Source organism: Sylvia atricapilla, chromosome 8 (genome assembly GCF_009819655.1).
Source record: "Sylvia atricapilla isolate bSylAtr1 chromosome 8, bSylAtr1.pri, whole genome shotgun sequence".
Taxonomy (NCBI): Eukaryota; Metazoa; Chordata; class Aves; order Passeriformes; family Sylviidae; genus Sylvia; species Sylvia atricapilla.
In genome coordinates this window covers 13,976,360-14,002,117 of record NC_089147.1, presented here as the reverse complement: position 1 = coordinate 14,002,117, position 25,758 = coordinate 13,976,360, and the positions used below count along the sequence as shown (strand labels likewise).

The 25,758-nt window shown below is 55.7% G+C and overlaps 3 protein-coding genes across 6 annotated transcripts in view; 2 read left to right on the top strand and 1 right to left on the bottom strand.

Moving 5' to 3' along the window:
- Window positions 1-2,556: 2,556 nt before the first annotated feature.
- On the top strand, window positions 2,557-13,641 carry LOC136364099 (prominin-1-A-like). The gene is given in 28 exon segments (XM_066323718.1): window positions 2,557-2,788; window positions 2,791-2,924; window positions 2,926-2,937; window positions 3,858-4,071; window positions 5,142-5,197; window positions 5,427-5,632; window positions 6,048-6,168; window positions 6,315-6,379; window positions 6,795-6,883; window positions 7,116-7,306; window positions 7,386-7,460; window positions 7,753-7,816; window positions 8,042-8,201; window positions 8,461-8,613; window positions 9,097-9,163; window positions 9,165-9,221; window positions 9,379-9,470; window positions 9,696-9,780; window positions 9,888-10,032; window positions 10,272-10,336; window positions 10,526-10,618; window positions 10,745-10,798; window positions 11,136-11,216; window positions 11,509-11,577; window positions 11,669-11,758; window positions 12,039-12,151; window positions 13,067-13,084; window positions 13,471-13,641. Coding segments are annotated over 28 exon segments (2,769 nt in total). The 5' UTR covers window positions 2,557-2,640; the 3' UTR covers window positions 13,523-13,641.
- A 2,218-nt stretch (window positions 13,642-15,859) lies between these two features.
- HPS6 (HPS6 biogenesis of lysosomal organelles complex 2 subunit 3) lies at window positions 15,860-19,486 on the bottom strand. The gene has a single exon (XM_066323710.1). The coding sequence runs from the start codon at window positions 19,431-19,433 to the stop codon at window positions 16,986-16,988; it is 2,448 nt and encodes an 815-aa protein (XP_066179807.1). The 5' UTR covers window positions 19,434-19,486; the 3' UTR covers window positions 15,860-16,985.
- A 152-nt stretch (window positions 19,487-19,638) lies between these two features.
- Window positions 19,639-25,758, top strand: part of ARMH3 (armadillo like helical domain containing 3) — a 123,246-nt gene continuing 117,126 nt past the window's right edge. Inside the window, exon 1 of one of the 4 annotated variants that reach the window (XM_066323703.1) lies at window positions 19,639-20,092. The gene's annotated coding sequence lies outside the window, so the exon portion shown is untranslated. The remainder of the gene's footprint in view (window positions 20,093-25,758) is intronic. The other 3 variants (XM_066323704.1, XM_066323701.1, XM_066323702.1) reach the window with 3 other exon arrangements.

The following is a 25,758-nucleotide window of genomic DNA, read 5'->3' as shown; positions in this document are numbered from 1 at the left end:
TTTTGGTTTTTTTTTTTTTTTTTTGGTTTTAAAAAAAAAAAAGAAAAAGAGAAAAAAAATAATCCCTTCCAAGGCTTTTTCCAATGAGAAGATGGGAGGTGCCGGGGGAGGGTGTTTGTGCTAACTAACCAATTCACCCCAGCAGCCTTGGAGTGGGGTTTTGAGGGAAAATGGGAGTCCAGGCTGCCCTCGGGAACCCTCTGGCATGCCCCGTGGTGGGGTTGCAGCAAGTGCTGCTGTGGGGGGGGACTGCCCTAGTGGGGGTATAAATGTGTGTAAGAGTGTGTGCGAGAGGTTTGTGTGTCTGTCTGCGTGCGTAAGGGAGCCTGGGGCAGGTGGAGCAGCCCTGAATTTTGGGGGAGTGAGGGGGCACTCCATTCTCTCTGTCAGACACCCCCCCAGTTCCCTGCCAGGGATCCCACACTCTGTGTCTCACTGCCCCACGGAGCTTGGGGCTGGCAGGTGTCGCTGAGGGCCTGCCTGTGCCCAGGGGCTCTGGCTGCCGCAGGGGTGCTACTAGCACCCCGTGCCTCTCCCACTCATGGGTGAGACTGCAGGAGGGTGCCGAGATAGGGTGAGGACCACCCTATGTATCCTCTCCTGCTGTCCCTGTGGTTAGGCAGGGACACAGAGCCTTGAGTCAGCCCTGCTCTGATCTCAAGCTGAAGATCCCTGCAGAGATGTCTGCGTTGGCCCCTGGGCCCCTCCATGGGCAGGCCAGAGGTGGAGGGCTCGGCCCCTCTGACCCTCAGGCACAGAGGTCCCCACAGCCCCTTTGCAAGTGGAGGTGGGATCCCAGTATGGCAGGGAGGGGGGCTCTGCATCGCAATTAAGGTACGATTTTCCACGTCATGCCACACGGCTGCTGTGGAGGGTGCAGAGCCCTCACTGCCATGGGCACACTGTAATGCCTTTTTGTTTCTTCTTTTTTTTTTTTTTTTTTTTTTTTTTTTTTTTTTTTTTTTTTTTTTTTTTTTTTTTTCCCTTGCTCCCCTCCATAGTTTGTGCCATTTATGAGTCATGTATGGTACCAATAAAATGACTTTTCGGTTTGAAGCTGTCCTGATCACTTACATCTGAGCAGGGGACCAGGCTGATGCGGGCAAGGGAGAGGGGGGTCCCCTCATGTCCCTGGTGCCCTGGCAGGGGGTGCAGGCACAGGGCTCACTGTGCTCCCGGATGATGCTGGCCTGCCTCTGCCTGCTGGTTCCCAGGCAGGCCACAGCTGGCTCCCTGCCATGCCATGGAAAGCAGAAATCCCAGCAAGGGTAAGTACAGGGTTGCTGGGAAATGGCCCAGTCCCCAAGCCAGAGCAAACAAGCAGCTCGGGGCCTTCCCGGACACCAAGGTGATGGGCACGTCCCCTGGGGAGCCTGCCTGGGAACAGGGAAGGAGCAGCTGAGCAGCATGGAGGTTTCCTGGGGGGAGCAAAGGAAAGAGGGGGCCAATAGGAGGCCAGCCTCCAGGGAGACTATACCAGTATCCTTCCAGAAGCTGGAGTGCCCTGTGCCGGCATTATTAGGGATAAGAGGGAAAACCATGCTCGTAAAACAGGGCTGATGCAGCAGGGGGTGAGAGCAGGATGGGCCAGTATTTTCAGTATAGGGGGAAGGGGTTGGGTTGACATCTGTAGTGAGGGATGTCACCAGGCTATCCTTTCTCCTGACAGGGCTGAGTTCGGGGGGGCTGCAGGATACAGGTGCTGTGGTAGGAGCTCATGGCTGGGCAGGTGAGGGCAGGGTGGCCCTGGTGAGCCCATGGTGTGGCACCAGAGCTGAGGCATCAGTACTCTTGTTTCTGACATGCCCCAAGTTCTGATAGGCTCAGTGGGATGCCCTGGGTGGGAAGGGAGCAATGCCCTGCAGGAGCAGATCCTGCCATCTGTGACAGATCCTGCATACGCACCCAAGAGCTGCTGGAGGGCCCCAAGGCAACACTTTGGGCTTGAGGTTTGACCAGTAAAGCTTCCAAACCTTCTTTGTCACATCAGCTCCAGTTCTCTGAGAAACTCACTAGCTGTTGCTTTTTCTCCCCCCTCTTTTGTTGGGATGGATCTGCGTCCTCTGCTGCCCTGCCCCAGTGCCAGTGCTGTGCCAGAGGGTCCCACATGATGCACTGGCATCCGGCATGAGCCAGACCAGGAAGAAAACCTGAAGCAGGGCTGGTCTCCTCATGCCACCTTCACCTAAGGTCACGGAATGCATGCCTGCTTGTGTCAAGAAAAGTTAAGCAGTAACTAGGAAGTGATGATGAGCAAGCTGTGGGTGCTGGAGGGGCCAGGGAGCCCACCATGCAAAGTTCAGGTACAGCTCACCCAGAATCTGCTGGTCCCAGTCCAAAAGCCCGCGGTGTCCCATGTGCGGACACAGGGCAGGACCATTATGGGGCCCCCAGCTACTCCGGGGCAGGAGGTGGGGGGGCAGGGCACACCTGAGGGCTGGCATAGGGGCAAGGTGGGCAGCGGGGGTGGGCTCCTGGCAAGGCTGCTATGGCAGAGTGGGCTGCTGGAGGGACCAGCAGTGGCTCTGGCAGTGTGGGATGAGTCCTGTTCCTCTTAGATAAGGAGGGAGCATCTCCAGGCAGAGGGCCTGTGGGCGGCAGGCTCTCCCATGTGGGACAGGGCAGGGGGCTCGGGGGGAGATGGAGGATGTCAGGGTGGGCTGGGGCCAAGAGCAGGGGTGCCCCCCGGGTGGGGGAGGAGGAGTGCCAAGGTGCATCGGGGAGGGGTGGGGCAGAGGGCCCCCCGTTGGCAGAGGAGGGGGCCGTCGCACGGCCCGGACAGAGCCGGCTGGCCGGGGCGGAAGGGGCGGCTCTGTCCGGCCTCTCCCGCACCTCCCGGGGCCGCCGGCGCCGCGGGCTCTGTGCGGAGCCGTGCCGAGCTGGGGAGCTCTGCCCGCCGGGACGTGACCCCCGGGGCACCTGCCCCGCGTCCACCGGGTGCGTCCGCGGCACAGCCGGGAGCGACCCGCGGCGCCTCCCCGCTCCTGCCCCCGGTTGCGGCTCCGGGAGCTCCGCGGCGGGGCGGGGGATGGAGCCACGAGGCGTGGGAAAGCTCTGCGGGGAGTGGGGATGGAGCCGAGCGGGCGCCCAGCCTTAGAGAAAACATGCTGTCTGTGGGCCCCTGAGGCTGTTCCCGCTTGCGGGGGGGGCCGGGGCGCGTGTGAAAAATGCCGGCTTTGCCGCAGTGCTCCATTTCGGAAGGTTTTTAAATGCTTAACCTGCTGCTGTGGCTACAGCTGGTTTGTGTTGAAACTACGAACGGCTCAACGCACCCCATCCCGAAAAGATGCAGATGGTGTGGGGCGGAGCGGGCGGGACGGCTGCCCTTGGGATCACCCCGGGCCACCCAGCTCCTGGCTTGGAGCAGGAGGAAACGAGCACAGGCAGGAGAGCTTAGCGGAGGGCGGGCAGAGGGACTCTTCCCCGTGCCTGCGTCGGGACAGGTCCGGTGATGACCCTGACCCCGGCATAGATAGGCGGCCTGAGGTGGCCGGGTGCCAAGAGCTGTAAGGGGCAGGGTGGGGCGATCGCGGCATCGCCGCCTGCCCCGGCAAACAGCTTGTCAGCAATCATCACTGAAACTTAAACAAACCACAGACCTGGGCGCTGGCACGGTGCGGCCGGACCCTGCCGCAGCTCTGGGTGCAGAGAGGTGTCAGAGGACAGGGTGAGTGCTCGGAATCCGCTTCATCCCCCACAGCTCCCCGGTCCCTCGTGGGCACCTCCTCTCTGGCTTCCCACCCCATTGCTCACAGGACTCCTCATCTTTCCTCGGTGCTCTCCCGCCGCTCTTTCCTTCCGGGCAGGAGCAGGCAGGTGCCTGATTTTTTCTCTCTGCGTTTCCTGGTCGGAGGCAGAAGGCAGGGCAGGCTGGGTGGTCCCTTGCCCCGACGACACCGACAGCTCCTCTCGGTGCCCGAGTGTGCACAGGAGCTGCTGCGATGGAGCTGGGGAACATCTCGAAGCCCACGTACGGCCCGGGCCTCGAGGCGCCGGGGAGCAGCACGCCGGGGCTGGTGACAATGGCACACGGCTTCCTGCGGCTGGTGCAGCCCAACGCCCTGCCCACAGGTGGGTCATGGCGGCGGGGGCTGGCAGGGGTGTGGGGCTGCAGGGGCGACTGTCCACCCAGCATTTAAACACCGGGGTACTGGGTAAAGAGGGATATGGCTGGGGTAATCAGGAGTGGGATCCCAAGGATTGCCAGCTGTGTCCTGCTCATGTCCCATGGCAACTGTGGGGCTATCTCAGCTGGGCCCCAGGACAGGTGTTAGTGGTAGTAACCACCTTGCAGACTCCTGCCTCATCCTCCCTGCAGGTATCTTAATCCTAGGCCCCCAAAACGTGCAGAGCAAACCCCACTCCACCTGCAAGGTCTTTGCCTGTCTTGCACCCTCTGTGCTTGCTGGCCACCAAGAGCAGTGTGTCCCAGTGCCAGTGCTGTGCGCTCTCCATATGCACTGCCCTGCTTGCCAGCACTTGCCCTTGTTCCTGTCACTGTCACAGCTCTGTCCCAAAGCAGCTGCAGGTTGGCACAGTTGATACCAGGACCCTGCAGCTGCTCAATACCCATGGGGCAAGTGCTGCCCACCTGTAGGGAAATCCCACTTGGGCTGCTGCCACTTGTGCTTCCTCCTTCAGTGGCTTCAATCCTTGCTCACTATCAATGTGCTGGCAAAGGTGTGGCTGACACACAGGGCTTTGTGGACTTGTGTCCCCATGTGCCATCAAAGCTTGTCATGAAGGCATGGGGTGCAGGCAGGGAGAGCCCTGGGAATAAAAGAGGCAGTGGGCCCAATACTTATTACTGGCTGGAAGTGCTGTTGGGCATCTGTGTAGAGCTGGGCTGCAGGAGGTCAGCCCCAGGGTGGTGTCCCTTATGCCCACTGTGGTGAGGAACCTCCTTGTTCTGTGAACCCCTGAGAGTCTGGGGGGACTGGCAGCACTTTTCCTGGGTGCAAAAACGCTGCAAAGCGTTATGGCTGGGGAGGGCAGCTGCAAGGGAGAAAAATGACATACTCAGAGCAGGTCTGAGCTGCATCCTTGGGCTGGGAGTGCCTCCCTGGGGGAGTCTGGGGCCCTTTTTGGAGAGCCCCACAGGGCCCAGCACCTCTTCACTTTCTGTGCTTCTTGTCTCTCAGAGCTGATTAATTTTGGGCAGCCCCAGAGTGAGTTCAGCCATGAGGACATCCACAAGGTGAGCAGGCAGCTGAGGTGGGGAGCCAGCAGCCCCAGACCACTGTGGACTGGGGGATGCTGGTGGGCACTGCTCTGAGGCTGATGCCTGGATGCTGGGCAACAGCAAGGAAACATGTTCTGCTCCTGGGGGGACCCATTTTGTCTGTTTGGGTCTGGGCAGGGTATGCAGAGCTGAGGACCCTTCAGGGGCACCAGCGTTATTCTGCCTCTCATTCTTCCTATCCCAGCTGCTGCTCTACGAACTGGGTTTCCTCATCTGCGTGGCCATTGGAGTCCTCTTCCTCATCCTCGTGCCGCTGGTGGGATGCTGCTTCTGCTGCTGCCGCTGCTGCGGGAACTGCGGGGGCCGCATGTACCAGAAGCAGGGCCGGCGGATGCGCTGCCGGCGCCGGGCGCTCTGCGCCTCTGTCCTGCTGGTCTCCGCTTTCCTCCTGTGAGTGCGCTGGCCGGGAGGCTCCGGATGGAACCCAGGGGTGGCTGGAAATGCCGGCGCTTGGTGGCCGGGCCAGGAAACTGCCATTGTTCATGAGTAGATCCCGGCACGGCGGGACAAAGGAGAGGAAGCAGCGGCGGTGGGAAGCTGTCCCCGGGGGGCTGCGCGTTGGCACCGTGCAGACCTTTCCCGACAGCTTCCCCACGGCAGCTGCCTTCCCCCGTGCCTCAGTTTCCTGCGTCCCTCCTCTGGTCCCTCCTGCGGGGCACTTGCTGGGATGCACAGGAAGCAGGGGTCACTGGTATACTCCGGACCCTGCAGGCTGGGGTCTATGTGGGTGGATTTGGAGGGTACTGTGGGGGGAGCATTGGGAGTGAGCTCCCCACATGCTGACCGTGCCACCCTTCCCTTGTAGGGCTGGTGGTGTCTGTGCCCTCATCAGCAACACCCGCTTCTCCCAGGCTGTGAAGAGCACCTTCCCCAATGTGAACAACACTCTGGAAGATGTCCAAACCTACCTGGCCTCCATCCCCCAGGCATGCATGATCCCCCTGCCACGTCTTGGGGGCAAGGGGCCAGGCCAGAGGAGCAGCCCAAATAGCCCCCTGGAGCAGGGCGACAGAGGGGCTGGCAGCAGAGAAAGGTCCCCTCCCTCACTGACACCGCATCTCTGTCCCTACAGCAAGTCGATTTTATCATCAACAGGAGTGATGTCCCAGTGGACTATGCCAACCGCAGCCTCCAGGATGAGGGTGTGCGATGGGAGGGGCTGGAGCATCCCCATGGCCCTGTGGGGAGCTACTCCAGGGTAGGGGGTTCTTGGGCTTGTGGGGGTGTTGTGTGGGTTTACCTTTCTGCCCTGTGGGTGCTTGCTAACCCTGCAGGCCACTAGGCTGCTTCTTATGAGGATGTCTAAAGGGACTGGGTTTGGAGTCTCTTCTAAGCTCCAGCTCTGCTCCAGTTGCTGCTTTTCCCTATTCAGGCTCCTCTCTGGGAAGGGTGATGCAGGTGGTGGGAGAGTGGGGATATCCCCATTGCCCCACATCTGGGAGCTGGGTGAGGGAGAGGTGCTGATGGTGTCAGTGTTTTCACCAACTTTCCTGTGAGTCCCAGGACCTTGCAGGGGTCCTGTCATTGACACCACCTCTCCCATCTCTGCAGACATTGGGCCCAGCCTGGGCAGTATGATCACCTCACGCATCAGGAATAGCATGGATGGGGCTCTGGGATCTCTGCAAAGCGTCTTGCAAGGTACTGGCCCCATCCCTGGGAGGCTGGCAAGGGACTCAGAGGGATGCTGGAACCAAGAGGTGGGGTAGCTGCATGTTTGGGTAAGGCTCTCTTGGAGGTGGATCCCTTTGGCCTCCCAACCACACCTCGGGGTAAGTGCCATGACTTTGGAGGTTCCTTAGTTCAGCTGGGTGAGAATGAGTCCCTGCCACACTGGCAGGATGAGGCCTTGAGCTCCCTGCTATCTCCCCAGGGATGGAAACACTGAAGGACACCTTTGGCAACATTGCCAGCAGTTGCTCAGACCTCGAGGAGCTGCAGAGCAACTACAGCCAGCGTTTGATCAGGCTGCGGGACAAGCTCAACCACACCCTGCAGAACTGTGGCCTCCCCTGCAGCCAAGTGTCCCTGGATGGGCTCGCCTTCACCACCAACTTCAGCACGGTGAGGAGGGGCAAGGTGTGGATCAGGGGCCCCAGCTCCCCTGCCCCACAGCTCCCTCACCCCAGGCCTTTTCCTGCAGATCCCAGGTGTGGAGCAGCAGCTGAAGGCATTGCATGAGGTCTCTGACTCAAAGATAGAGACTGAGTTAGAGGAGGTAAGATGTGTCTCCTTCACCCAGGCACAAAGCTGGGTGCTCCTGCAACTGTTGGGGCCATTGCTGATGGGGGAGAGCTCTGTCAAGGAATTCAGTGTGTGACATGGAGGGAGGGGCTGGCCAGAGGTCTGCTCGCTGTCCCAACCATCCCTGCACAGTGGTGGGGTGGACTGGGTGCTATGGAGAGCCTGGTGGCCCTGTGCTACTAGGGTCTGGGGACAAGGCAATGTGCTGCTCAGCCCTGGATTGCAGGCAGGGATGTGAGTTTCATGCTGTGCTCCCCTGGATGCAGGTTAACAGAACGCTGGACACGACCCCTGACAAGGTGCAAGAGCAGTCCCAGGAAGTGGTGGCACGTAAGCAGGGCTTTGCGTGCTGTCTTCTTCTTCTAGGGTTCCCTCCTCCCTTGTAAAGCCATTCTTTCCTGGAGGCCTTCCCTGCAGCCCTGGCTGTCCCCAGGTGCCATCATGTCAATGTCATCCTTGACCATGACTGCTCCTTTCCTGTCCTTTCTGAGTCCCTGGTGCCCTGCAGGACCCGGGCAGCAGCTCACAATGTCAGCGTGTCCCCATTCCTTGCAGAGAGCCAGGACCAGCTTGGCCTCATCAGGCAGGAGATCAGAAGATTGCGGGAAGAGTTGCCGCTCCTGGATGTGGAGGAGAAAGCTGGGGCCTTTGTGAACAATGCCATGTTGGTGCTGGAGGAGTACAGGGAGCCGATCATTGCCTGGGATAGGGTCAGGTGGGCGAGGGGCTGCGGCTCCATTGTCTGGAGAGTTTTAAGGCTCCTGCTCCTCCAGTTGCTGGAGGTGGGGGCTTGCTGGGTGGTGGGGTTGTGGGTTCAGGACAGTCAGTGCTGTGCCTTGCAGACACACAGGCCCCTTCCTTGCTGTGGTGTCTGGGACCTTTTTCCCTCCTCATGAAGGCAGCCAGTGGGCTGTAGGGTGCTGCTCAGGGTTCCAGGTTCTGCTGCCTGACTCCTGCCCTTTGTCTTTCCCCAGGTTGATCGTGTGTGCCCTCCTGTGCTGCACGGTGCTGCTGGTCGTCCTCTGCAACGTTTTTGGGCTGCTGCTGGGGCCCCTGGGGCTGAAGGAAGGTGTGCTGCCCACAGAGCGCAGCCGCCTCTCTGATGCTGGCGGGAACTTCTTCATGGCGTGAGGCTCGATTGGCTGCCAAGGACGTGTGTGGGAGCGCTGGGCTGGGTGGGCAGGGCTGGCCTGGGAATGCTCGAGCTCCTAAATCAGCATATTACTGCAGCTTAATGGCCTGCCCCATGGCAACTCCCCGTGCAGGTGGTAAATTGAAGGTCAAGTGTGGTGCTGGTGAGAGGCATTTGAGGAGAGCCCGTTTTCCCTGTGGCGGCGAGGGCTGGCAGTGTGTGCGTGGGTCCGGCAGCTCTGCGGGGGAGTGCTGGCTTGCAGAGCTGTGGGAAGCTTTTCTGGAATCCAAGCTCCAGGATAGAGCCCGGTCGTGCTCTGGGGTCTGAAGGCAGAACAGAGACGAGCTTGTGAGAAGGGTGGTGTTCCCACAACCATGGGGGTGAGGGGTGTGCAGCCCCTGGGCCATGCTGGGGGCAGTGCCAGCATCAGTGCTGGGCCCCAGGGCTGCTGGTGCTGATGGCATTTCTGTCCCGGCAGAGGGGTTGGCTTCAGTTTCATCTTCTCCTGGTTGCTCATGCTGCTGGTGATGATCATCTTTGTGCTGGGGGGGGAACATTTACATGTTCTTCTGTGAGTCCTGGCACAACCAGCAGCTCTTCCAGGTAAGCTTGCTGTGGGGAAACAGCTCTGCCTGGAGATATTGCTGCCTAAATAAGGACTGCTGGTGGAGCAGAGGCAGCACTAGCCATTTAGGATGCTCTTCCAAGGTGTCCTGCCCTGCACTATGTCTAGTTTCTGCATTTCTTTCCTTGCTCTTAGGTCCTGGACACCCCTGGCATGATTCCCAACTTCAATCTCTCAGAGCTGCTCGGCCTGAAGGGTGACACAGCAAACTTCTCAGAGATATACAGGTGGGTCCCAGCCCTGACACTGTGTCTTTGGTGGGGGTAGAGCCACTCAATGCCCTCAGACGCTCTCCAGGAGCAGGGCAGCTTTCCCTACCTTCCCAGGCTGTGGGTAGGCGCTGGTCACAGGGAAGGAGCAAGGTACAATCTACCTGCAAAGGTGAGGACATGCTCTTGGGAGGGGTTGGTCCTCACCTGCCCTGTTTTCAACCCCATGCCCCCATCCTGCAGGCAGTGCCAGCAAGATGCTTCCCTGTGGCAAACTCTGCACTTGGACCAGAACATGTCCCTGGATGAGCTCTTGAATATCAGCCAGGTGAGCATGGGAGTGCCAGGGTCTTGAGGGCAGAGATCCAGACCAAGGGCTGAGGGGACAGTAAGGGGCCAGCACATGTCCCATCATGGCCCCCTTTGCTCTGGCAGTACACAGGAGACATCTCCACAGCTTTTGAGAAGATGAACATCACCCTAAGCCCCATCTCCCTGCTCAGCCAGAGCCAGGAAGACCTGCTGCTGAACGCCAGTCAGGCCAGCCAGCCCCCCAACTTCACCCTCACCCTGGAGGCAGGTGTGCTGGGTGTAGCCTGGTCCTGGGATCGGGGGTGGGGGTTGCATATGGGCTGGGGAGGTCTACTGCTCTCTCCTTTTGCAGCTGTGGAGTCATCTGCCATCTGTATAACCTGTTAGGGTAACAAGACACATCCTCTGTCCAGAAGGCCTGGATCCACTCTGCCCCACAAAGAAGGGGTATAGCTCCCCTCATGAACCCCATTCTTCATTCTCATGGCTCTGTCTCTGCCTTTTCAGTTGGATCAGATTTGACCCAGGGAAGCCTCCTGGATTTGGCTGCAGAGTTGGACCAGCTGGCAGAAAAAAGTGGTGAGAGACCATGACACCCCAGGGCCATAGCCACCCTGTCCCCAAAGGCCACTGGTTGCAGGGCTCCTCTGTGCCTGGTGTTGAGGGGAGGCCCTTTACTCTTGCCCAGCTCTTTTCCTCAGCCTGGCTCATCAGCTGGCTGTGGTGGGGCACAGAGCTGGCACTGCTGACTGCGGCTCTTCCAGGACACAGATACGAAGAAGGACCTGGAAGATAATGCTCGCGACCTGAGGGAGCTGGAAAAGGAGATGCAGGCGAGCTTCTCTGGGCCACTGGTGAGTGATGCTGGAGGATGTCCTGGGGATGCTGGGTTGGGCTTCCCTAGAGCTCAGAGCCTGCTGGCAGGGTCTTGTCTGAGCTGTGGGGTCTGCACCTCTGACCTCCCTTCTCTCTGTCCCCAGCAAAGTCTGAAGGAGAACATCCACTCAGTGCAGAGTGAGGCTGCCCAGCTAGAGGTAAAGCTGCACAAGGGGAGTGCATGCCAGTCTTGGGCACCCTGCAAAGCACCCTTGAGGCCCTGCAGTGGAGGTGGTGGGGCTAACCTGCAGTCTGGGGGGCTGCTGTGGGACTCTTCGTGTGCTGCAGGGGCTGTTCATGGGGTAGAGGGAGGGAGGCCATGGACCCTGCCAGGTGCAGGCTCCCTGCACCTGAGTTACTTGGCACTACCACCGTGTGACTGCTGAGAACACCACAGCTCCAAGAGGCTGTGCTCCAGGGATTGCTGCTGTGCAGGGTTGGTCAAGTGCAGAGACCCCACTTAGATCACACTGCTGAAAGCACCTTTCACCTCAGGGACAGACAACAGCTGCGCTGGACAAAGCCAACAAAACCCAGGAGTTCCTGGAGAGGGAGATGCCAAACATCATCAAGAACGTGAGCTTGCCTTGCCCTGCTGCCAGGTCACATGGACCAGACCCTCTCACCGAGACCTCCCTCTATACAGGGAAGCCAAACCTTGTCTGGCTGCTCATCCTCCTCGCCTTCCCTGGGTGTCTCCTGCACCCCTGGGTGTTCCCTTCCCTTATGGCATCCCTGGCGAGGGACTGGGGTAGGGTGAAGCATTCGGCCCTATTGCTGCTGGGCTGAGGTGGTCTGATATGGAGGGGACATGGGACATGGAAGGGGCCAGTGGTGCAACATCTCCACTCTGTGCTTGCCCTTCCAGGAGACACAGGCCTTCCTGGAGCAGCTGTTGGATTTCTTTGAGACCTACATTTCATGGGCCAAGAGCAGGGTAAGCTGAGCCTTCCTCAGTGAGGCGGAGAGGAGAATGAGCTGCTGGGCTTGGTGGATGCTGACATAAGCTGTCCCCACTATGTCTTCAGGTGACAGAAGATGTGGCACGTTGCAAGCCCATAGCTCAGTCCTTGGATAATGTGGAGGTCATTGGCTGTGACTATATCATGGACTCTGTGGTGAGTGGGGCAGTGGTGTGTTGAGTGACACGCGTGTGGGGTGGCAGTGAGGTCCTCTTGTCCTCATCATGCACAGGATGAGAGACGCAGGGAAGGATCAGGGATGCACAGGATGAAGGATGCATAGGAGGCAGTACTCAGCTTCTGCCAGCAAATTGCTGTGGTTAAGAGGAAAGGCCGGGCTCTGAGAAGGAGTGGGTGGTAACTGGGGAGCGCTGGCAGCAAAAGAGATGCTCCCAGTCACTCTCTGGACCTAACACTCTTCCTCCTCCCTATGAAGAATGCCTTCTGGTTCAGCCTGGGCTGGTGCACCGTGTTCCTGCTGCCCACCATCATCCTGGCCGTCAGACTTGCCAAGTTTTACCGCCGCATGGATATTGCTGATGTGTACAGGTGAGGAGCAGCCCCAGCCCCTGTGACTATACTGGGTCTGGGGTCCCCTGCCGACTGTCCCTTCATGTCCTGTGGTAGCCTGTGGGGCTCATGCTGAAGTAACGTGGGCTGGGAAGAACCTGAGAGGTGGCTTGGGGCCCTCAGCCTCTGAGGATGGGGATGCTCTGGAGCTTTTCTCTGCCTCCTCTGACCCTCCCATTTGGGCAGACAAAGGTGCATCCTCTTTAGAGAAAGAAGCCTGGCAGGGCTGCATTCCCAGCCTGGCTCAACTCCAGCACCTGACTCACTCTGTTTTGCACCATTTTTGTGCTGGAGCACTGGCATGGGAACACAGCTGGATGCTGTGCAGAATGCAATGTGCTGCATGGTTTGTGGCATTGCCACGAGGGTGCAGTGCTTGCTCACACGCCTGTGGCCACTGTTGTCCTGGGGCTGCCCTCCAGCCCTCTGGGACACTGCCTGGCAGCTCGATCACCAGCACAGGCACAGACCTATGAGGGTAGTGAGGAGTTTCTAGTTTGATTTCCAACTCCTGAGGTGGAAATCATGGCCCTGTAGTCCAGCTGCTGTGCTGGAAGTTCCTCAGCTCCTGCCACCTCTCTGAGCTGGCTGGAAACATGGGCTCAGCTGCCCAGGAACCTCAGGGAGCTGAAGCTGAGGCATAGGGAGCTGGGTGCTTCTGAGCTGCTGAGCGTGGGGCCCTGCTCTGCCTGCCTGGGGAAGGAGCACTGATGCTCTGGGGGCCTGTAAGAGGTCAGCTCTGTTCAGATCAGGGAGCCAGGATGGAGGGGACCACAGCATCCTGAAGTCCTTTTGTGACCCGTGGGAGACCATGTCCCACCATGAGATGCTGGGCTGTACACAAGGCATCTTCTTGCCCCACTAACACTGTCCTCTCTTCTTTCTCCCCTCTAGGAACGAAGACTTTGAGATGTAAGCTACTCACGCTGCCAGGTCCCTGTGTGGGGTGGGGGGCAGCCCCTATGGTATGGGGGGGGATCAGGGGATAGAGGGAGGGGATGAGGGTGAGTGCAGACCCAAGGAGTGTGCTGGTACCAGGGGATGGCTGTGTAGGTGGGACTTTTGTAGTGCATGCAGTTGTGGTGTCCCCTATCGTCTTCCCACACTTCCCAGTCTGCAGGTGCTGCTGGTCCCTAGTATCCCAGCCTGGTGGGTTTGGGGAAGCTGTCTCCATACCCTATTTCCTCTGCAGCTGGGTGATAGGAGTGGGATGATATTTGACCATTCCAGTCCATCTTGAGCTGTTCCTTGCTTCCCTCTGTGGCTGGGAGTTACATTATGTGACTTTGGTTTTGCAGGCCACCAACATTCAACTCGTACAAAATCCCCAGACCTTCTACAAGGCATTAACCCCCATCACCTGCAGATGAAGGAGGAAATGGAGACCCCCTCACTTGAAAAATGTGACTATTTATTTTTGCAGGGCTGTAATTTTTGGTGTCAGACAATAAAGGGTGTGTTTGTGTGCACTGTGGGATGTGACTGTGCTCCTCAGGTCTAGCAGTGATGGAAGTATGCAGGGCTAGGGCCTGGAGTGTTCCCCACTGCATACTTCCAGGCTGTGCCTGGGACCAGAGGGCTCCTTCTGGTGTTCCCAGGTGTTCTCTGCTCATAGCCAGCCTATGGGTTAATACAAGATCACCATGACTGGGTGATGTTCCCCTGACTGGGCAGCCCTTTGCACTTCTGACTGGGTGAGTGCCAGGCCCCTCCCTGGGACAAGCCAGACAAAGAGACTCGTCCATGAAGTGGCACCCCAAGCTATTCCCGGCACGTGAGCACTTCCCTGTAGCAACCCTAATATGTATCATCTGTGGATTTCCAGTGAGTTTATGGGGTGCCTGCAGCCCACACCTCCTTCCCTCTGCAAGATATGGTGGCATTGGTACTTTCTGTGCCCACCCTGCACACCCCATACTCTGCACAGAAAGAGCTGCATGCAGAGATATACCAAGGGTGACTTGGTCTAGAGCCTTGGGGTGAGTTCAGGTATTGTTTTGTGCTGCTCCTTGGTTACAAGCACAGGGACCATCCCAAAAGGCATGTCAGGCATAGGGGGTATATGTGAGCAGCTTGACTCATTTCCTTTCTTGCAAAGTCCAAGTTTCTCTAGATCAGAGTGAGAGGGCCAGGCCAGCCAGCTCCCCCCTCCACTATGTGCATCTCTTCTTATTGTTTTTTCCACTTGCCTTCAGATCTATTTGCTAGTTTTTCCTTTGGGCTTTATCTGAAGCTGCACCAGCCTTACCTGCTGCTGTCTTCCCCCCAGCAGAGTCTGACTGCAGAGAGAGCCCTGCGCTTGCCTATCAGTCAGCTGAATCTGTCCTTCAGATTGGTTTGGCCCCTGTTGCCCCCAGGGATGCCCACCCTTCCTGGTTCTTGGAGTGAGATATCCAGCAACCCCTTGGAAAGCATTCAGCTCAGTTTTGTCTCATTTCCTCTGCCCTGGACCCTCAGCCTCCAGAATTCTGACTACTTCCTGTTTGTCTAGGGCCCATACATGGAGGCTTCTACCCCCAAGCCTCAGGCTGTCCCTACTGCATCATGTTCCCCACTTCCTCTTCCCTTACTGTGCCTCAGGGATGCCAGCTTATGCAGGACTGCTGCTGGCTTCAGTTTCTGCTTGCTGGCTTTGTGGGCACTGCTTCTTCCCTGCTCTGCTTTCTCTGCAGAGCCAGTGCTGGAAGGCAGGGAGCTTGACCCTCATTCACTGCGTCACTGTGAATGTGGGGTCACCTGCATCCAAACCCAGCCTGGCAATGCAGGTGTCCTCCCCAAATGACTGCACAGCCTTTGCCAAAGCATGGGGATAGCTCTTAGCAGCTCCCCATTCAGTGCAGCTCTAGGGCAGTGTTCCAACCCCTGGAGCCATGTCTCTAAGAGTTGCTGGGGTCCATCTCCTCCTCCTGAGCAGCCCTGGGAGGTGGGTAAGGCCAGCAGCAGCCTGGAGAGGAGGCAAGGACAGCCTGTTACGAAATGCCCCCAGTGGAAGCCACCAGCTCTCCTTTCAGGCCACACTCCCCTCGCTCATGTGCGTGGCAGCTGCCAGAGTGAGAGGGAAACTCACAGTGCCCCATGGCCACAGCACAAGGCCTCCCACCAAGGAAGGTCTCAGCAGTAACCAGCCAGTCTCTAGGGAACCATTGCAGCAGTTCCTCTTCCTCTTTGCCAGACCTTTTTTCACCACAGGGACTTTCCGCAGCCAAGCCCTTCTCTGGGAGAGACCCTGCCACACCTTTACAGTGGTTTCCCAAACAATAATCTCTCCAACGGCAGCTCTGACACTGCATGGCAGCAGGATTCTGTGAGGCCAGCCAGGTGCTCTCTGTTGCTAGTTTTCCTAAAAAACAGACATTTTGAAGCTCATGAGGAAAAAATTCTCCCTTCCTCAACTCTCTGTTGGGCCCAGCCACAGCCATGCATGGCCTAGATGGCCCTTCCCTGTGGCACACAGGCTTCAGCCTGCCTGTGCAGGCTTCTGACCCCATGGCTTCATAGTGGTGAGCAGCTGAGTACCACAGAGGGAATGGGCTTATCTGGGCACGCTTTCCAAGCCCAGCTGTACCAGTTGTGAGCCATGCTGGGCAGCACCAGAGATGAGCCTGGCCCCTTTTCACCAGAGACAAAACAAATTTGCCCTCCTCCAGAGGGTGTGTACCCTCATAACATCCACCACTACCTCAGCAGTGTTTTAGAAACATTTATTTTTAAAAGGAGTCTGTCTTCCCCATTTAAGACCACTCTTAAGAGAATTAATGCAGGTGAATCTCCCACAGCCCAACAAGGCAACAGACAGCTCCTTTACACACAGCCCAGAATGCAGGGACAAAGCCACAGCCAGGGTCTCCCTCCTGGTGGAGGGGGCCAGGCACCTGAGAGAGGCTGGAACCTGGATCTTCCTGCACCAACTCCTCTCAAGTTACATTGATTTTGCAAACAGAGGCACAATATGAGCCAGACAACCCTGACAAAGCCCCTTTGTATGCAAAGGGCAAAGGTAAAGGAGATGGGAACAGAGGGCTTGGGTGACCTGCAGCATAATCAAAGCTTCCACAAAAGAAAGGCAGGACCAGCCCCAAGCTCACGCAGGCTGCTGCAAGCTTCTCAGATCAGAAGAGAGTTTGGGTACTGTCTGGGACAGAGAGATAAGGGAATTAGGCTGCTCTTTCCAGCTAAGTAGCTGCAATCAGTCACAGCTACAGGACTGATCCCAGAGGAATTGTGGCGAGACAACATGTGGAGCGCTGCAATTGCCAGTGTATGTGCTGGGACCCCTAGTGCCATGGAGCTGGGCCACGCTGGCATTTAGCATCTGACTGAGCCCAAAGCAGCAGGACTCAGTGACCCAGCTGCAAGAAACGTGCCCCGTTTCTTACAGGCAGGGCTTGGAGGTACCACCCAACTGAGCCGAGAATGGGGGGGAAAGACTGTATCCCTGCCCACCACTCCACCACCAGTACTGGAGGATCAGGGAAACAGAAGTGGAGTCAAAAAGGAGCCAAACAAACCGAAAAGAAAGTGCTTTGGGCATGGAGCAGTTCTGTAGTCCTGTAGTGCAGCCAGTGTTTTCATCTGCAAATGCACCTGGCATTTGCTCCTCCACTGGCACACACACACAATTGCACTTGATAGGAATAACCAGAATGCCTCCCCTGGCTCAGAGAAGATCCCCCAACCCCAGCCACCCAACATGCTCTTTGAGATGCTGCTGCAGGGATGCTTCAGAAAGGAGCAGGCTTCCATACTCCCAGAACAGGTAGGATTTCCCTTCCTTGTGCACCCAGGGCTTGGGATGGCATTGTCCTTCCCCCCATCACACAGTGTCATCCTGTAGCAGTGCTGAGGGTGAGGAAGTCCTTGCCACGGATGGCTGAGGAACATCATCAGGCACTGCTTTTGAGGGGATTTTGTGCTCTCGGGGTGGGGCGGGAGGAGGGAAGGTGGTGCTCTGCAGGGTATCTGAGTACATCTCGTCCTGGACACTGGGACGCTGCACAACCCTTTGCAGCAGTGGCTTAAGCAAGCCCACAGTCAGCTGGTTCCCCTCGCTGGAGAAAGGCACTGGGTCCTCCTGGGAATGAGGGAGGTGCTGCAGGACTGTGGTGAGGATGTCTGAGGCAGAGAGCTCAGCGGGGCACAGTGGCCACACCCTGTCCAGGTAAGGATCCAGCTCCCGGTGCTGGGCAAACTCAGCCAGCAGTGTGATGAATATCTCCTTGTTAAGCAAGGGGCTGAGCTTGGAGAACTTCTCTGCCACCTCCACCACCCGCTGCCACTGCTTCAGACGGATGAGAAGGTGCAGAGCTTGCAGCACGGCCTTAGGCCTCTTGCTGCAGAGCAGCAGTTCCAGCTCCATCTCATCATCTGCCTCGCCGTGCTTGTTCTTTCGGGCCAGTACTCCCAGCGCTCTCTTGTACAGTGGCACCCGGCCCTCTGGGCCCTCCTTGCTGCTGTATGACCAAGAGCTGCTAACATACTGCTGGGTCAGCTCCACAAAGCTGGGCAACCACTTGGGTTTGAACCTCAGGAAGGAGGCACAAATGAGCTCAAAGAGAGGGGCCATCCCATTCTGACCCACCTCCTCCAGCTGTGGCTGACACAGGACCTTCTTCCATACCTCTGGGGTGGCCCTGGCTACCAAGAGGCCATCCCCATTCTGCTGCAGCTGCAGGCAGCTCCTTGTGGCCTTCCAGGCAGCCTTGGGGAATGAGGCAAAGACAGAGTTCAGATAGGCCAAATTGTCCTTGTCCATGTCAGACTGCAGAATGCGGCTGACCTCCTGCTCCACCAGCTCCTTGCAGTAGCTTTCTACCTCACTCTCTGGGGCACACACCACGCAAGCCTTGAGGAGCTCCAGGCTCATGTAGCTCTGCAGCTCCAGGCTCATTGTGCTCAACAGCTTGGCGTAAGTGTCTTGTAGGCTTCGGGCTTGCTTCTGCTTCTGGTGGAGGCTGTGTTGCAGGATGGCAGCGAGGACCACAGGAGCCTGGAACGTACCACCTTTCTTCAACTTCTCCACTGTCAGCTTGGAGCTGCTGAGGCTCCTCCTCTGGTAATATCTGCAGGCTTCCTCAAACACCATCTCCACCAGGCATGGCTCAGGCCTGCTGCTATCCTCAGGTTTGGAAAAGCTAAAGCTGTAGATACCAGTCTGACTGAGGAGCTGGATACTGTCCTCCTCTCCCTGGGACTCCAGGAAATGCACCTCTTTCATGCTCAGGACTTCCTTTTCTACAAACCTTCCACTGTTCCAGTCGATGACGTACAGCACTCCAGCCAGCACACAAGCCAAGATGCTGCCAAAGGTCTTCAGCTGCACAGGACTCCCTTGGGCCAGGGGGCCGCCCTCCAGGTCAAAGATATGCCTCTGTGTCCCATCTGGCTCCACGATACTCACAGAACCCTTTGTGCTCACCAGCAGCAGACCCCCACTTTTGGACACAGCGGAGGTGTGAATGTCCAGAGGTGCAAAACATGAGAGAAGGCCCACAGAACCCAGCAGAAGCTTCCTGAAGTCTGACTCGCTGCTGGAGCGCAGCACTTTGTTGTGGATGAAGCCTGCAGAGGGGGCTGTGATGGTGAACTCTGCCTTCTCTGGATGCCAAATAAGGAGGAATTTGGAAGTGGTAGCAAAGCCAGCAGCAGCAGGCACTAGAAAGACGTGTTGGGGAGAGGCCAGGACCTGGTACTCGGGGCTGTTGTGCAGGACTATCCTCACAGCGCCCAGCCGCACGCCTTGCTCCCCCACCTCCAGAGCACGGGCACAGACACAGAACCTGAAGGCACACTTGCTCATGTCCGAGTGAGCACCCAGCGGCGGCCTCTCCTCACACCACACCAGGCTGGCTCCCTGGCTGCACACGGAGACCACCCGTGCCCGGGCACCCTGGCAGAGCTCCAGCGTCTGCAGCAGCTGCCAGCCCACGGCCACCACAAAGTGCCAGATCTCGGTCCGGCCATGTTCCCACACCAGGGCCAGTACCCAGGAGCCCAGTACCACGGGGCTCTGCAGGAAGAGCAGTCCCACAAGGGCCGGCTGGGGCGGCTGCCAGCTCCTCTCCAGGTCGGCTCCAGCGATGCTGTGGCGCTGGAAGGCCACCACCCGCGGCAGGGTGGGCGGCCGGCTCTTCTGCAGGAGCAGGAGATGCTGCCCGTCGGGGCTGGACTGGACGTGGCGGGGCTCCTCTCCGCGGCACAGCAACTCCCGTAGCCAGTGGCCTCGGCTGAAGTCACTCAAGTCGGAGACCTGCCGCAGCTTCATCCTGTCAGCGACAGCATCCACCAGGGCGGGCCAGGGCACGGAGCCACAGCGGCCACTCAGACCCCTCCCGGAGCCCCGCCGCCCCCTGCTCCCCGGCCCCCTGCTCCCTCGGCTCTCTAGGAGACGCCCACGGTCCCCTCGGGCACCTTTCCCCGCGGCGAGCCGGTTCCGCGGCAGCGACTCCCGCGGACCGGCCGCACCCAGAGCTCCCCGCACGGCCAGCACCGCCCGAGAACACTCCGCGCTGCCCCGGGCACACGCCCGGCTCCCCTCCCGCCGGGACCCACCTGTCGGCGACTGCCGACCGGGCCCGGGCCCGGGCGGCGGCGGCTCCGCTCAGCGCTGCGCAGTCACGGGCCGCGGGTTTCCGGGCGGAGCCGCTCCGCGCCGCCGCGGGCCGTCCCGCTCCTACTTCCGCCGCCGGTGCGGGGTGGGCCGTGGGGCCGCGTCCCGAGGGTCCCCGCAGACGGCGGGGCCATTTGTTACCGGGGTGCGTGCGTCCGAGCGCGTGTCAGCGCCCGCGGGGGCGAGCCCGGCCGCAGGCGGCCCGGGGAGGGAGCCCGCCCGCCCGCCCCGCCTGCGGGGGCCGCGGTTCGCGCGGGGAAGCGGCGGGCGCACGCGCGGCGCCTGCGCGGTGTGCGGGGAGCGGCTGCCCGCAGGTGAGTGCGGGAGCGGCGGGGGGACACGGGACCCGCCCGCGGGGCCGGGCGCGCCCCCGCTGCCCCTCCGGCACCGGGGCCTCCGCCGCACGGGGGGCTCCGCGGGGCGGGCGCGCTCCCCGCCGCGAGGGGCCTCGCCGTGTGCCGGCGCCCCGCGGCAGGGCCGCTCGCTGCCCACCCCGGTTAGCTGTGGGAGCGGCCGCACGCGGCCCGTGCGGCGGGAGGTGCCGCTCGTCTCCCGCCGCTAACTCCGCCGTGCCCCGGGTGTCGGCCCCGAGGAGGCCTCGGGGCCTGCCGCAGCCCAGCCCCGTGGCTGCTCCTGGGCCGCGCCGTCCCCCGGCTGCCCGGTGGTTTGGGCTCGAGATAACTCCTAGGAAAAGAACCGGCGTTCGCTGGTCATTGCAGTTATCTGGTTTACCTCACCCTTCTCCGAACACTTGTATGGGCAAGGCAAAGGGGAACAGCAGACAGTGGTGAAGCAGTGGGAGCTTGCAGCGTTTATTATGTTGAAGGCAGAGGCGCTTGCTGCATGAGCAAGCTGCGGCCTCGGTCAAACCCTGTTGCGTATGTCGCTGTAACAAAGTTTGCTCCTCAGCAGAGACTGAAATCTGAATGTACGATGAGAGCCAATTAGGGTGAGCAGGTGGGTGGAATATGCAAAGCAATGAGATAATTTGAATCATTGCGTGGTGATTGCAGTTCACCAGCTGTTTGAGCTCTCGTAGGAAGTGTGACAAAAATGCAGAAGAGGAATTTCGAGGGGAGGAAAGGACGGCAGTTTGGCTTTCCAGTAATAATAGGTTGATCCACTGTGTCATTTATGGCACCTTTGCTGTGTGTGAAGAGATGTTGTGGGCAGGGTATATACAGTGTAAAAATGTTAAACAGTTATTGGCTAGCATGCACAAAAGGAAAAGTGAGGCTTTAATGAGCTGCTGGGCTAAGCATTTATCTGCTCCGTCACCCTGCTAACACACCAGGCAGCCTTTCAGACATCCCTTAGGAGGGCAGGGGTAAGCCTCTGCTGCTCAGAGTTGCTGAGTTGCCATATTCTGGCTCCCTATTTTTGAGGATTTTTTTTTTTAAACTTAAACCTTTTCACGTTTGCATTTTAACTCCTGAGTACTTGTGTTGTTGATGGTCTGTATCTCAAAAATGTTACCCACCCTACAGCTCCACTTTTCTTATCTTGGCATGACTTTACTGTGTAGCTTCTTAGAATATAACATCTATCTCAGAAGGCAGAGCTGATGGCATGCAGCTGCACTGTATTCAGCATGGGCCTTGGATCCACACCATCAGATGAAGCCATGGGAAAAGGGCAGGGGAAGGTTACAGGGAGAATGTTTTTCTTCAGTAGGAAGGCATTTGAAAAAGTCTGCAAGTGGCATGAGCTTTCAGGTGGGAGTGTAAAGGCAGTGCAGAATATTTCATTATAAACTGTGTGGGATGGGTTCTAAAGGGCTCGAAAAGTGAAAATCCAAAGTCATTTTCTGACATGAGAGAGCTGGTCATGGTAGCCAGGAATAGGGAGAGAAAGTGGCGAAATGAAAAGATTACCTTGTATGAAATTGGTGTGAACAGGTGCTGGTGGAAGCATGCAGAGCTTGTCTGGATGGACTTGACAGGAAGAGGCATAGCTAGTTGGTGGTGTGAAGTTGATGGATTGAGTGTTATTTTAACTGGACAGATAGAAATTAAATGCAGTTATAGATGAAGTGTTAAAATTGTAGCTCAGATGTTACACTTCTATATCATTGCTAAAGCAGGTGCAATGGGAGGTAGCCTGTGACCGAATTTGCATCAGGAAGCTGCTTTTCCCATTTTTCAAGAGGGAAAAAATAAGTCAGAAGTAGTGTGACTTTAGATTGTACTATGTAGAAGCACATACACTGCTCTGAGTGGGATGGAAGGAATTTCTAGTAAAAATACATATACAGAAACTGGGTTGTTGCTTTGTCCTGCAGAAAATGAAGTAGGATCTCTGTGGGTTTTTTGTCATCAGCACACCCTCAGAAGATGTTTCTTATTGCATACTACTGGATCCAGGCTTGTATGCTGTGTTACTGTTTCCTTGTTGATGGGTTGAGCATCTTGCAGTTGTAGAGGAAAGCACAGTTTTAGCAGTTTTTATTCCAATGGACAATATACAAATGCAGTTGTTAGCAGTGGATGGAATATAAAAGCAGTGTGGACATACTTGCACAATCTGTAGCTGCCAATGCAAGAGTTTGTGGAGGATAAGCTGCAAAAGGGCTTATGGCTGAAATTTGGCCATGATGGTTGCTAAAGTCTTGACAAAATATAGCCCTATGTGTTCTTGCTCTTTTTGTTTTCAATAGTGGTCTGCTGGGCTGCTGATGGGTGGTCCTTGGGGGTTTTAACAGAGGAGCTGGAACTGGGTCTAGGCACTCCCGGTGCACGGGGATTCATAAATTCTTGAGCTGGGTGCAGGTTGTCGGATGCTTCCAGTGATGGATGAGCACTGGGACCTGTGTTGTAACTGCCTGTTGCTCAGGTCCAGTATTTACTCTGCAGATTCATCACATGGATTAAGTGCAAGTTTTTCCTAGTACTTCACTGAAGAATTTAATGAGTTAGCTAATAACACATTGATTTAGGAGCTGTGTGTTACCTTTTAGACAGGGATTTATCCCTGCTTCTTGTGTGATGGAGGCAGTTCTTGAATAACTTTCCTTTAATCTTGAGTGATGTACCTGCAGAAGACCTTGAAAGGCAAAGCATGATCACACTGAGTCCCAGGTACATACACTCTGGGAGGGAAGAGGCAGCTGCTGGCTTTGAAAAGTTTGAACAGGTGAGTCCAATCTTAGTAGCTCTGGCAAGTCAAGGAACATTAGATTCTAAAACCAGAAGTATCTCAGTTGTTACTCAGAGTCTTTATAAAATTCATTGAGGCTCAGGGCTTTGACATTAGCAAACGAATACAGATCACGTAATTTGCACAGCCTTTTCCAGGTGGTGAATAAATGGTTTGCCAAGTAAGTCATAGGTTAAAATACAATTTTGCGTCATCTGTATTCTTTTTGTCTTGCCAAGGAGTGTTACAGTTTATTTTGTGAGGGCTCCACACTGAAAAAAATGCACTTATTCCCATTTGGTTGCGCGTGGAGGTTCTGTATGTGCATTTATAATCTTGAAAACTTTCAGGTTTGTTAGCCAAGGCAATTGAATGCAAAATGCTCTGCTTGATGTGCTGCATGCAAGATTACACAAGTTACAGGTTTTGGATCCTGATGTCATTATGGTGTAGATGTGCATTAGTGTTATCCTCTTGACAGTATTTTTGCTATTAAAAGACGGTCTATGGAATTCTAATAAGTCTGTTCAGGAGCTGAGGTACAATATGGAGCATTGTGTAGCAGTTTTCAGTGTGCACAGGTCTGAGTAAATCTCAGATTCAAATTACCAGGTTCATTTTCCCTGTGGCTAACAAAAAGCTAACAGAGCTGTGTTCATTGGAATGTCATATGTTTGCTTGGAATCTCTGTTACGAGTTGTGGAATGAAACAGAAATGAGGTGAATGGGTGGATGTGCTCATCTCTTCCTGACTGGATCAGCTGATCCTGGGGTTGATGAGAGATAAAGCAAGAGTCTGCCTGAACTTGTGTTTGCCATGGCTTTTATCTTCCTGCCTTTGAGCTGCCAAGACTCGTGCTCTGTCCAATTTTCTTTTAGTTCAAGATGAAGCATCTTGGATCTTCTGCTGCACAGCAAAGTATTTGTTGTTCTAAAAATCCCCATGCGTGTACTTCCCTTGGCCCTGAGGGGCAGTTCTCCTGTGCAGTCAGTGAATACAGCAGGATTCACTTAGCAGCATGTGTTAATGGGAACGACCTATTGACAGAATAAATTATCCATTTGAACCTAAAATGTGGAAAATCCACTGATGCTTTTTAAATGTGATGTTTAAGGAAAATTGTTAATTATCATCAGTGTCATTTTCATAAGCTGTCACAGCATCGTGATAATTTGACACCTCTACAACTTATTTATAAATGTTTTGTGCATTAAACTGTTGTTTTCTGCAGCTGTCTGGAAGGTCTCCATTAGCAAAAAGCAGTTTTCTGTTTAGATGTCTTTATGACATCTACAAAATGTAATTGCATAAAGTGAAAAGAAGAAAAACATTTGTATGACCTGATCATCATAGGTCATGAAACAAACACAGCCTAATAAAGCATTGGCATGAAAGGCAAGATTTATGTTTCTCTCCTTGATCCTCCATATGCTCATTTGTAGAATAGCGAATTATAACAAGAACATTATTTAATCTTTGCCTCTAGCAATTGTCTTGTATGTGCTCCGTGCAGCTTTGGTTGAGAGAATGTAGATCCTAGGAGCCAGTTTGACAGAGACTAGAATTTTCACATGGTCATGCGATGCTTCTGGTGCTCACTCTTTGTGTTTTGAGCTATTTTGATTTTTCTGTCTTTCTGGAAATGTAGGAAAAGGGTTAAAATGCAGCTCTGAAAATCCAGGGACTAAGCAGAACTTATTGATCCTCTCCCATTCACGTACACATTTGATGTGAGAACGCTGACCTAGAAGCACTGAGAGTTAGTTTATTAGTTTTGACATTGGGATTCGTTAGCTGTAATTCAATTAGAAGCACACTGATGGATGTGTTTGTATGCTGGGGCTGGCAGCTGGTTTAGGTTCAGAAACTTAAAACTCTAGGAGGAAAATGGTTTTGTGCAATCTTGCTCAAGACTTGTATTCCTAGGCTAAAAGTGACATCACTCTTGATTTGGTTTTTAATACATTTCTCAGTGTTTTCAGTTATGCTTCTAATTAGAAAAGTGTCTTGTTTCCCTCGAGAGTTTAAAACTAATGTAAAGTCTGCAAAAGTGAAGCTATCAAGATGATTGAATGTTTTCTTTTTTGTTTGTTAGTTGGAAACCTTCCATCTTAGTTGTGTACATAGACCGACTAGGCTGTGGGAATTATTTTGGTCTTTACAAAAGGTTATGGTGCAGTAGTTGCTAAGCTTTCTTCTGTCAGTGTTCTCAGGGCTCTTCCCATTCTCACCCCAGTCCATAACCAGCCAGCTGGTTCCCTTTCTAGTGGGAAGAGAGCACCTCTGCCTATGTAAATGTTAGCTTTTCAGGTGTGAGATCTGCTGCTCTCTGTCCTACCCTTTCCTATCCTGGCAAAGCTCCTTCCCTTTGCACCTGAAGCAGGGTCTTTTGCAGAACACTGTTTTTCCAGGTCTAAAAATGTTTTTCTGCCACTTAGAACCAAGATTTATGGCTAAAGGGTTGGATGTTTGAATAACCGGCACTGGAAGCTCAAGGGTCCTAGTTGAAAACATAGTTGTAAGTCAGCTAGAAATTGTCCACAGTGGAAAGAATGTAAAGGAGATCTGGATCTGGTATTCAGTAGTTGGTGGAATTTGGTCTTTGAGGGAAAGCGAGATCTGAACCTGCTGTGATTGTGGGAGGAGGTTCAGGTAGTCTGGGATTGAGGCTTCATCCAAAGCTGTCTCCATGGCTGCCAGCTCAGAAAGCTGTGGGATCCTAGATTTGAACAGTGAATTTACCTCTCTATGCATAATTTATCATGGTTGAGTGCAGCTACCACAAGAGCCTGCCCATGGTTTTTTTGGAGCATGGCTTAAGTCAAGCCTCTGTGTTTGGTATGC

What these genes read in the sequence shown, in the direction of transcription:
- HPS6 (XM_066323710.1), bottom strand. Translation starts at nt 19,433, where the DNA reads ATGAAGCTGCGGCAGGTCTCCGACTTGAGTGACTTCAGCCGAGGCCAC.